This window comes from Nannobrachium achirus (genome assembly GCF_963921795.1).
Source record: "Nannobrachium achirus genome assembly, chromosome: 15".
In the NCBI taxonomy this organism is placed as follows: Eukaryota; Metazoa; Chordata; class Actinopteri; order Myctophiformes; family Myctophidae; genus Nannobrachium; species Nannobrachium achirus.
In genome coordinates, this window is record NC_137822.1 from 41,195,208 (window position 1) to 41,207,596 (window position 12,389).

The 12,389-nt window shown below is 42.8% G+C and overlaps 1 protein-coding gene across 5 annotated transcripts in view; it reads left to right on the forward strand.

Annotated features, from left to right (window-relative positions):
- Positions 1 to 12,389, forward strand: part of naa25 (N-alpha-acetyltransferase 25, NatB auxiliary subunit) — a 51,572-nt gene that overhangs the window by 12,202 nt on the left and 26,981 nt on the right. For 4 of the 5 annotated variants that reach the window (XM_080743060.1, XM_080743062.1, XM_080743061.1 and 1 more), the window contains exons 2-9: positions 153 to 238; positions 1,319 to 1,457; positions 3,739 to 3,857; positions 6,062 to 6,136; positions 7,281 to 7,388; positions 8,020 to 8,098; positions 10,903 to 11,014; positions 11,152 to 11,241. In XM_080743060.1, coding sequence (XP_080599186.1) covers positions 153 to 238; positions 1,319 to 1,457; positions 3,739 to 3,857; positions 6,062 to 6,136; positions 7,281 to 7,388; positions 8,020 to 8,098; positions 10,903 to 11,014; positions 11,152 to 11,241 — 808 coding nt within the window. Of the gene's footprint in view, positions 1 to 152; positions 239 to 1,318; positions 1,458 to 2,467; positions 2,498 to 3,738; positions 3,858 to 6,061; positions 6,137 to 7,280; positions 7,389 to 8,019; positions 8,099 to 10,902; positions 11,015 to 11,151; positions 11,242 to 12,389 lie in introns of those variants that run through there. The other variant, XM_080743064.1, reaches the window with a different exon arrangement.

Genomic DNA, 12,389 nt, shown 5'->3' on the forward strand with positions numbered 1-12,389 from the left:
TCGGGCAAGTGGGCATGACCTTTTTTGGGCAAGTAGAACTTGACCTGAGATTATTAGTGTCAACCGCTGGCTCCCTGAAATGTAAACGCATGAACTGGATGTGCAAATACATAACAAATAATCCTCATTCTATGTTCCCTTTGTTTCCTCAGATTCTCTTGACAATGGGAACAACAAGATGGCCATCCAGCAGGCAGACAAACTGCTGAAGAAACACAAGGACCTGCACTGTGCCAAGGTAAGTCTGTGAGATCTAAACTAACACTGTGTGAGATCTAAACTAACAGTGTGCCAAGGTAAGTCTGTGAGATCTAAACTAACACTGTGCCAAGGTAAGTCTGTGAGATCTAAACTAACACTGTGCCAAGTTAACAGTGTGTGAGATCTAAACTAACACTGTGCCAAGGTAAGTCTGTGAGATCTAAACTAACACTGTGCCAAGGTAACAGTGTGTGAGATCTAAACTAACAGTGTGCCAAGGTAAGTCTGTGAGATCTAAACTAGCACTGTGCCAAGGTAACAGTGTGTGAGATCTAAACTAACAGTGTGTGAGATCTAAAGTAGAATCAACTAAAACCAGGACACTCAGTCTGTATGAATGCAGGTTTGTGCCGTGGCTCAGGAAGGCTCTCAATTAGAAAATAATAGCCACACGGTTCTTTTAATTCATTAAGGCACAGGTCATACACACGCTGAGGAAGGCTTGGCGCAGACGCACGTCCGTGTATGCTGCCTGAGCTTTAAAGAATTAAAAATACTGTAGCACTTCAGAGTGCTGGCTAATATTTCTGTATATATTCTGTATAATGTAGGAGTTGAGGCATTACATTTAGTTTGACTCGGTTCCACATATACATTTTGTCAAAATTTGTCAAAGTGTAAAGGTGGTTGCACATTGATGCGTTTTTTCGTTGTGTTTTCAAAATCCGAAATCCACAAAAAGCTTTATCACGCCAAGGACCCCTTAGCTGAGAGAGAACTAAGCAGGGACTGTGGTAGAAATATTTATAGACTGTCAAATGTGTATTTCTCTGTTGCTGAATCTTCTTCCAATGAATGGTCAATTTCACCCTGACTGGATGTTAACATTTTAGTGTGGTAACTGGTGACAGCTGCAAAAAACGCAAATAATTGGCCTTGGTCTAAAAATAAATAACACAGACAAAATAACGGGCGGTTTGCATTGTGCAAACGTGATTGACATAACGTGAGGTCGATTTGAGTCAAAAAGGTTTTAGAACCACTGAGATGGAGCATGAAACCTTAACCTTCCTACCAATCACCTTAAGTTCTAGTCTCCTCCCCTCTGCCCCTGCAGGTCCTAAAGGCCATCGGTCTCCAGCGGACAGGGAAGCAGGATGAGGCCTTCACCCTGGCCCAGGAGGTGGCCACGCTGGAGCCAACGGACGACAACTCACTGCAGGCCCTGACCATCCTGTACAGAGAGATGCACCGACGTAAGTACCTCTCTACAGGCCCTGACCATCCTGTACAGAGAGATGCACCGACGTAAGTACCTCTCTACAGGCTCTGACCATCCTGTACAGAGAGATGCACCGACGTAAGTACCTCTCTACAGGCTCTGACCATCCTGTACAGAGAGATGCACCGACGTAAGTACCTCTCTACAGGCCCTGACCATCCTGTACAGAGAGATGCACCGACGTAAGTAACTCTCTACAAGCTCTGACCATCCTGTACAGAGAGATGCACCGACGTAAGTACCTCTCTACAGGCCCTGACCATCCTGTACAGAGAGATGCACCGACGTAAGTACCTCTCTACAGGCTCTGACCATCCTGTACAGAGAGATGCACCGACGTAAGTAACTCTCTACAAGCTCTGACCATCCTGTACAGAGAGATGCACCGACGTAAGTACCTCTCTACAGGCTCTGACCATCCTGTACAGAGAGATGCACCGACGTAAGTACCTCTCTACAGGCTCTGACCATCCTGTACAGAGAGATGCACCGACGTAAGTACCTCTCTACAGGCCCTGACCATCCTGTACAGAGAGATGCACCGACGTAAGTACCTCTCTACAGGCCCTGACCATCCTGTACAGAGAGATGCACCGACGTAAGTACCTCTCTACAGGCCCTGACCATCCTGTACAGAGAGATGCACCGACGTAAGTACCTCTCTACTGGCCCTGACCATCCTGTACAGAGAGATGCACCGACGTAAGTACCTCTCTACTGGCCCTGACCATCCTGTACAGAGAGATGCACCAACGTAAGTACCTCTCTACTGGCCCTGACCATCCTGTACAGAGAGATGCACCGACGTAAGTACCTCTCTACAGGCTCTGACCATCCTGTACAGAGAGATGCACCGACGTAAGTACCTCTCTACAGGCTCTGACCATCCTGTACAGAGAGATGCACCAACGTAAGTACCTCTCTACAGGCCCTGACCATCCTGTACAGAGAGATGCACCGACGTAAGTACCTCTCTACAGGCCCTGACCATCCTGTACAGAGAGATGCACCGACGTAAGTAGCAGGGGTCTTCAATGTTTTCAGTCCAAGGACCCCTTAGTTGAGAGAGAGATGAAACGGGGACCCCCACAACCTTTTCATAGATTCCATATAGTGTAATCGTTTGACAGCACAATCATCAGTGTATTTTAGATTCATGTCAATTTGTGTTTTCAGTTATTTAACCACTTGAACCGTCAATACTTAATACATTTTTCACTCTGTTCTTAGTCTGACTTCTCGTGGCTGTTACTACAGCCACGAGAAGTCCCAACGTTTACGTAGTTACAGCTGTTTGTGCTGATGACGCAGATGACAGGCCGTTTGAGCAGTGAAATCGCTACACAGTATCTCTGTGGTAAATAAACGAAACAGGTCTGGCTTCCAAAGTTTGCAGGAGTGCTCCGTTTTGAACAAAATTCCTCAAATCATGAACTCAACATGCGATTTCTGTGTAATTCTGCACGCACATTCACCACTAGACAGAGGAAGAAATGCTACTCAGCTGTCACAGAAGCCGCAAGTCGCTTTCACTCGTCTGGTATGTTCCCGCCTCCCTTGGAGATGGGAGCCTTGCCAGACTGAGAAAGCAGAGTGACAAAACCAGTCCACTGAACGTAGCGTAGCAGGCTGGCACCGAGGCTATCATGGTGGCTGTCATACAGACTGATTTGTGTCCTTACCTATAGCTCCACTGATCAGTGTAAAACACATGGGCAATCCCTATGACAGGGGTGGGCAACTTTGATGATGGTGAGGGTCACTATATTTCCGACTTCACTCCAAAGGGCCACATTGCATATTTGCTACGTGCCACTTTCTCATACAAAATAAGCAAAAATAGCAGATCTACAAGCTCAAAATGTTTTGAGCTTGTAGATCGGCTATTTTTGCCTCTTTTTGAATTGGAATCCTGAATTATTTTTTGTTATTTTTGAATTGGAATCCTGAAATGTAACATTTTGATTCAATTTCAAACGCATTTAGTTATATACTCATGTTAACTTCATGAACCTAAATACAAATACATTTTAATACTACTATACTAGTCATTAAGCTACTAATATTCTGTAGACTAACGGAATAAAAGCAGGTCATGTTTGGAATTGTAACAGCTGAAATCAATAATATATCAGTATTCCGGTATTGCATTAGGTGAAGGTGGGGGCCGCCTGTTGCCCATGTATTCCCCATGAGCCCAAGGAAAAACCTTTTGCCCTGCATTTTGTTGAATGTTCTGTTTGTTTTCGTTCTAGCGGAGTTGGTGACCAAGCTGTACGAGGCTGCGGTCAAGAAGGTCCCCCTGAGTGAGGAGTACCACTCTCATCTGTTCATGGCCTACGCCCGGGTGGGAGAGTACAAGAAGATGCAGCAGGTGGGACCAACCACTGGCTCATTGGCATAAAGTCATCCAGAGCAGGGGTCTTTAACGTTTTCAGGCCAAGCAAGGACCCCTTAGTTGAGAGAGAGATCAAGCAGGGACCCCCACAACCTTTTTCATAGATTCCATATAGTTTCATCATTGGCACAATCGTCAGCGTATTTTAGATTCATGTCAATGTGTGTTTTCAGATAGTTAACCACTTGAACCGTCAATACTTAATACATTTTCACTCTGTTCTTAGTCTGCTCTCTTCCCCCTCTACAACAAAGCTCTTTGCCGAAAATAGCCGATCTACAAGCTCACAACGCCTCGCAGCACGAGGCGTTGTGAGCTTGTAGATCGGCTATTAAGTTAAGTTCTCAGTTCTCAGAATATGGACATTACCCCCCGGCTCCACCGGGCGCGTCGAGCGCCGCGTCAACGTCAACGCTGGGAACGCTCCCGTTTTAATCAATGAAGGTTGCTCCACTGCCGACGGTAACGTCAACGTCGGATGCTCCGGTGACGGCGTCCAAACTCGAAAATCGCCCCGGTTCAATTTTTTGACGGCGTCCACAACGTCCAGTCATGTATAAAATATGAATAAATGCATTGTAGGCTATATTTAAATGTAGGCTATATACTGTACGTGCGTTTCTGCTGTTGGCTATCCATTCACAAGGGTGACTAAATGTCCCCCTTTTTTTATGTAATTACAGCGGTCTACTTTGATTAAATTATGTACAACAGGCTATAATCATGACAAAATAAAGTGGTCAGTGGTGCATTGCTGCTCTCTGCTGAACATAGTGTGCGCTATACGTTCACATTCAGGTCACAAATAGTTTTATTCCTGTTTGAAAGTGATTTTCATGTTGTTTTGGAAATGGGCTATATTGGCCATAGAATGAATACCTCACATCACAGCCGATGCGCTGCGGTGGAGCCGGTCGGACATCAATGTGACGGCGTCAATGACGCCGTCAAGACGCAGAGCAGCGCGACGCTGCCTGTGGAGCCCTGGGGTTAGGGTTCAAGCGGTTTTCAAAAAATATAAAAAAGATTTAGAGGACCCCCTGTAGTAACTCTGAGAACCCCCTAGGGGTCCCCGACCCCCTGTTGAAGACCTTTGATCTAGAGGGATATTTCATTTACAAATATTATGTTTGGTGTAATTTTAACGTCTGCTCAGGCTGTTATTTGATCTACATTTTATCTTTATACCTTACTATATAAACCAATTGAAAACCATGCTGCATTCATCGTACACACCTGTCCTTGGTTCTGGTGACTGATATTGTCCTTTTAATGCTAAAAAACATAATAAAACATTTATGAAAAAGTTATTTACTTATTTTTTTAAACATGCACATGCAATAGAAAGAATACTGTATATCAGTCACCAGTACCAAGGATGGGTGTGTAGGAAGGGAGCGTGTCTGATAAAATGAATATCAAATACCCAAATATTGAATCAAGCATCATAAAACAGGGTTCCCACGGTCATGAAATTCCTGGAAATATTTTGAAATTTGAAAAATATTCTTCCAGTTCTGGAAAAGTTTTGAAATTGATCAAGGGTCCTGGAAGGTCCTGGAAAAATTAGCTGTGCATTGTCTTTGGTTATTGATTTTGTTAATACCGCTGAAATGACAAATGAAACATTGGCCAAATTGTCAAATATTAGAGGCAGAAATTGTGAAAATAGCTGATCTACATGCTCACAACGCCTCGCGTTGCGAGGCGTTGTGAGCATGTAGATCGGCTATTTTCTCAATGAAACCATGTTAAACAAAATTCCTCAACTCTTAGTGCTCGTCAGGGTGCCGGGGTCCCCAGTTCAAATATGATTATTTCGGGGGTCACAGCCTGAAAAGTTTGAGAACCACTGTCTTTGGGCAATGCGCATAGGAGTAAGCGACTCGTTATTGAGCTGAATTATTGTTATATAGTCCTGGAAATCGGGTTAAATATTCTGGAAAGGTTTTGGAAAAGTTTTGGAAATAAATTGGTAAAAATGTGTGGGAACCCTGATAAAAAACTGTATGGGGTCCTGGTTCTTACAAAATCCTGAGTAGATGTTAAAATGACATTTGTTTAAAATTAAATCCAATTCTCAGTATGGTAGACGATGTCTTGACAAGTTGTTAGAGTATTGACGATGGTAATGGTGATTTTCCAAGCTGATGGATGAATGTGTGTTTTCTCCGTGACAGGCAGGAATGGCCCTCTATAAAATAGTTCCCAAGAATCCTTACTACTTCTGGTCTGTCATGAGCCTGGTGATGCAGGTAGGACTGAGGCACATACTGTACATACAGAACCATCCACAACACCTTTATACTTGTGATTATGTGTGGGCGATATGGAAAAATACAATATAACGATTTTTTCCCAAGCTGTATCACGATACACAATTTTATCACGATTCTTTTTCATGTTGTTTTTTACAGTATACAAATGAAACCAAATGGACCCCTACGGGTCCATTTGGTTTCATTTGTATACTGTCAGAGTTAAGTGGAGACCTTGACATTTTAAAGTTTGAGAACCACTGATTTAGACTAAAATGCAGGTTTAAATTGAATTCTGCAATGAATCTATGTATTAACGATTAAACAGGATTTTTTTACAAGGCTCCCTCAATTGTATCACGATATATATGATACGATACTTCTGAAAAGGCATATCGTGGCGACATTGTATCGTCTCAACGATAATTATCACCATATCGCCCACCCCTACTTGTGATACATACCTACATGAATGTTGGAGTGCCTTATAAGTAAGGGATAAATACTGGCTCCGCGGGGGTTGTCCATATATAACATCCCGACGGACTGATAACTCCCAAGGCGCCAGCCGAGGGAGTTATCATTGGAAGGGATGTTATATATGGACAACCCCCAAGGAGACAGTATTTATCCCGCTTATTACCCGGCTACTAAATACATTATATAATTTTGACTCAAAACTAAAAACAAAACGAAGTATTTCCTTGTTTACAGACGGCTGGAAGTGTTCAACAAGTGTTCCGCTGGGCATCCTCCCAGCGTGACACGGTCGCCTTGGAAAACAAGGAAGTGCTGATCAAATAGAATCCATTTTCTGATACTACGTCGTCTATTTCTCACTTAAAATTATTTTAAAAACATTCTTGAGATCAACGTTTAGTTCTAAATGTTGCTGTGTGGTTGTTTACATGGCTGACATGTTTGATACGGCACTAAATTCATGCAGCGTAGGCTGCACAGTTTGACTGCAGCAGCTGCTCTGAATCTTTGATTAGGCAGCGGTCTGTTATTGAGCGGAGCGGTCTGCTATCCAGAAATAACAGACCTCTGATTTCAGCAACTGACAGACCAATCAGGATAATAATGGTCCATAATGCAACGCATTATAGACTAGACCTTAACATAAAGTGTTATGGTTTAGGCCATCTCGGCACAAGATGAGAAGCTGGCCCAGACCATGTTCCTGCCGCTGGCTGAACGCATGGTGGAGAAGATGGTGAGAGAGGAGAAGATAGAGGCAGAGGCAGAGGTAGGTCCACAGTCTACATATATATATAGCATTATAATTATATTCTAATTATGTCCCGTTGCTGCATTGAATTGAATTGTGATGCATTGCTGAATCGATTATTTTTGACACTACTAATTCACCCTTTGTTAGACTTCTGGTTGGTCCCTGACTGACCAACCAGCAGTCTCTATCTGCCTTGTCCCGCCCTGGTTCCGCCTTTTTTATGTTGAATTCTGAGTCACTAAACTGCCACTGAGCATGCGGCTCCATTTTACTGAAACCAAGTTTGAAATTAGAATTGAACACACAGAATAACAATACGAAGCAACTGAATTAAAATGGTAGTGGATGGAGTGTCCCACCGAGTGTCCCACCAAGACACAGCAACCAATGTGTGTGAAGAGGGGTGGGACAACGGGGCGGGACTTGACAAAGGGTGAATTCTGTACCGACATTAAAAATTTAAAATCGATTCTTACTCGTCGATATCCACATCTCGATTAATCTAGAATTGATTAAAATGTTCACCCTTAATTCATGCTTGTCTCTGTAGTATTTAACTTGTTGTATTGTTTGTGTGTGTAGTATTTAACCTGTTGTATTGTTTGTGTGTGTAGTATTTAACCTGTTGTATTGTTTGTGTCTGTAGGTGCAGCTGTACTTTATGATCCTGGAACGCCTGGGGAAATGTGTAGAGGCTCTGGAAGTGATCAGAGGACCACTTGGGGGTATTGAGAGTGTTTGTGTGCGCGTGTGTGTGTGTGTGTGATTGTGTGTGTAATCGATAATCATTATCGTTTATCGTGATTAAAAAACACACTCAGTAATCATCATATTGTGGAGATTTAAATTTATCATCAAATCGTCCTACGTCAAGCACTGGGATCAATTCACCCTTTATTTGCAGAGCAGCATATCCGGTACCATTTAAACCCTCCTTTTTTCCCCCCTCTCTACCAAATCTCTTTGCCAAATAATTGCCGATCTACAAGCTCACAACGCATCTTAGTTGTGACCTTGTTGGTTCTGCTATTTTTTGGCAAATGTTCTGCCCCTGGATAATGGACGTTGGGGATGTTTTGATTATAGCGATCGTCCTGTGTGTGTGTGTGTGTGTGTAGTGAGAAATAGTCATTGTGCGAACACATTTCCTGGTCCTCAAGATACATACTGCCCTACAAAGGCAGAGTGCAGTAACTACGTTTTCGAACGTGAACTTTAAAAATACATTTTAAAATAAGAATCCTCTCTCAAACTTATGCCAGTGTGCCAGTGATCACCCTGGCCTCTGCCAATGTTGGCACCCGTCCCTAAGGTTGCCTACCTCTGGTCTAATGAATCCTCACTGTGTGTGTGTGTGTGTGTGTGTGTGTGTGTGTGTGTGTGTGTGTGTGTGTGTGTGTGTGTGTGTGTGTGTGTGTGTGTGTGTGTGCGTGTGTGCGTGCGTGTTAAAATATATTTAACAAAAAAATGGGTTTAAAAGTGTTACAGCTGATCAGCCAAATGAGATAAAGACATAAAAGTGATATTACACTGATTGTATATCTGTTCTTGAGCTGATTGTTCATCCCCCAATATCATGAAGGCTAATTTGACCTTTGGGTGACACAAATAAGTCGGTGTGTTCGAAAACGTAGTTACTGCCCTCTGCCTTTGTAGGGCAGCATTGTTGTTTCATGTTTAAACACATTTATTTTAATTTTTTTAGGCTTACGATTAGGAAAGGGTTCACGTTGGGCTCAATTAAAAACGATATGGGGCATGGTTGGTGATTTGCATTAATTTGTCTGTGGGAAAAGAAACTGCTCGCATTTATCCTATGGATTGTAGCTTCTAATGCAGGGGTTGGCAACCTTTTTGAAATAAAGTGCCATGTCTTTATTTTATATATAGTTTTATTATTTTCTAGATAGTCAGTGTGCTATAGTATGTCAGTTTTAATGACATGCCATCATTTTTGAAAAGGCATCAATAAGCAATTTTCAATACCTTTTTTGAAGAAAAATAAAACATGTCTTGTAATGTCTCTTTGAACAAGGAGTATCGAAATAAACCAGGGTTCCCCAATTAGTTTTCCCCAAGGGCCGAATTATGTCTAGGGTACCAAGCTGAGGGCCACAGCATTGCAGGGGGCGGCGGCGGCGTTCCCGCTACTCCAGCGACAGTTCAGATATCGTCGTTGTCGGGTGAAAATCTTGTATGTCCAAAACCGTTTGTTTTGCATTTTTCATTTAAAAAATTATTTAAACTAGTGAAAACAGCCGATCTACAAGCACACAACGCCTCGCACCGCGAGATCTGCTGTTTTCACTACTTTTGTGCGACAGCCTTGTATGATGAAGCAGAGCTTTACATTGCGAAAGAACATACAAATTTGGAGATGCAAGGTTTCCACCCGACAACGACGATATACTAGTGTTGTTGCTGCTCTTATACCACCATTATTACTGGGGTTGGTTGTGGGCCAGACAGTAACCCTTGCCTATTTGGTAACCCTGAAATAAACTATTCATACATTTGGCAGGATTTTGGCATTGCTATAACGATCATTAGAGCAATAACCCACCTATTTCCCTGACTCCCTCCCCAGTCAGAGTTCAGAGTTTTAATGCATGTAGAATTATTATGTGCAGGATGTACTTTGCTGTAAATTAGGTGACTTCGTTTAATTGACCATGTTTAAAAAATAAAGAAAAAAAGATTTTAAAATTAGAATCCTCTCTCACACTTATGCCAGTGTGCCAGTGATCACCCTGCCCTCTGCCAATGTTGGCATCCGTGCCTAAGGTTTCCTATCCCTGGTCTACTGAATCCTCACTCTGTGTGTGTGTGTGTGTGTGTGTGTGTGTGTGTGTGTGTGTGTGTGTGTGTGTGTGTGTGTGTGTGTGTGTGTGTGTGTGTGTGTGTGTGTGTGTGTGTGTGTGTGTGTGTGTGTGTGTGTGTGTGTGTGTGTGTTGTGTGTGTTCCATAGAGAAGCTGACCAGTGTGTTATGCAGGGTTCCCACGGTCATGAAATTCCTGGAAATATTTTGAAATTAGAAAAATATTTTTCCAGTACTGGAAAAGTTTTGGAATTGATCAAGGGTCCTGGAAGGTCCTGGAAAAAATAGCTATGCATTGTCTTTGGTTATTGATTTTGTTAATACCTCTGAAATGACCAATTAAACATGGGCCAAATTGTCAAATATTAGAGGCAGAAATTGTGAAAATAGCCGATCCGTTGTGAGCTTGTAGATTGGTAGATTATTTTCACAATAGAACCATGTTATACAAAATTCCTCAACTCTTAGTGCTCGTCAGGGTGCCGGGTCCCCAGTTAAAATATGATTATTTTGGGCGTCACAGCCTGAAAAGGTTGAGAACCACTGGCATACACTACCTGTCTTTGGGCATTGTGCATAGGAGTAAGCAACCTGTTATTGAGCTGAATTATTGTTATATAGTCCTGGAAATTGGGTTAAATATTCTGGAAAAGTTTTGGAAATTAATTGGTAAAAATATGTGGTAACTCTGGTTATGTGTGTCTCCATAGAGAAGCTGACCAGTGAGCTACAGAGCAGAGAGAAGAAGTGTATGATGCTCTATGAACGACTACAGCGCTGGCCAGAGTGCAACGCGTTGGCCCACAAGCTGTTACTGAAGAAGTAAGTAGAACCAAGGCATTACTCAGGACTGTTTTTTATTCGCATACCACCATGGATAATATTCTGTATACCAACTGCACCCATTATGAGCAACAGATATATATATATATTGTCTCTCCTTCTGTCTCCCTGTTCAGTCCAGATGATTGGCAGTTCTATCCCTCGTACTTTGACTCTCTCTTCCACCTCATAGACCAGTCTTGGAGCCCCCCAGACGAAGGAGACCAGTGAGTAGAGCAGGGGTTCCCAAACTTCTTTGTCTCAGGGCACCCCATAAATATTGTTTTAATCCGAGGCACCCCTACATTATAATTTTCACTCCCAGCACCTTATATTTATAGCATATCGTCGTTGTCGGGTGGAAACCTTGTATGTCCAAAACCGTTCGTTTTTGTATTTATCATCTATAAAATGTACTAAACTAGTGAAAACAGCAGATCTACAAGCTCGGCTGTTTTCACTAGTTTTGCGCGACGGTTTTGTATGGAGGAAGCAGGGCTTTGCTTTACCAAAAGATGTACAGATTTGAAACTTGGAGATACGAGGTTTCTGCCCGACTGAAGATATTTTAGTGATTATGTATGTGAGATAATAGCCATTATGGTTAGAACAAATATTATCAAAATATCTTGCGGCACACCTGGACTGCCGTCATGGCACCCCAGGGTGCCCCGTCACCCACTTTGTTATTGTCTTAGGAATGCGACTAAAACCAAAAAATATTATTGAACTCAAGTCTCCATGGCGAGAGAAAGTGACACTGGTGGAGGACCCCCTGCCACTGCAGCGCACATAAAATGCCGTAACTTCGGCTAGGAGCGACCGGGAGAGCCGGGGCCGGTACCTATTCGTCCGCCTCGGCGGCGCGGACACCCCACCCCTCACTTCTCACATGGCCCTCTTCTAGCGCCACCATGAGGCCGATTCTTGCAAAACACATTTTGGGACACTGCTCCTACAATTTTTGCCCTAAAATCACTCAAATCGGTACACAGTATGTCTACACTCATGTCATCAACATGGATCTGTCCCATATAGCGCCACCTTCAGGCCGATTTTTTAAAACACATTTTTGGACACTGCTCCTAAAATTTTTGCCCTAAAATCACGCACATCGCTACACAGTATGTCTACACTCATCTCATCAACATGGATCTGTCCCATATAGCGCCACCTTCAGGCCGATTTTTTTAAACACATTTTTGTACACTGCTCCTACAGATTTTGCCTTAAAATCACACAAATCGGTACACACTATGTCTACACTCATGTCATCAACATGATTCTGTCCCATATAGCGCCACCATCAGGCCGATTTTTTCAAATACATTTTTGGACACTGCTCCTACAGATTTTGCCCTAAAATCACACAAAT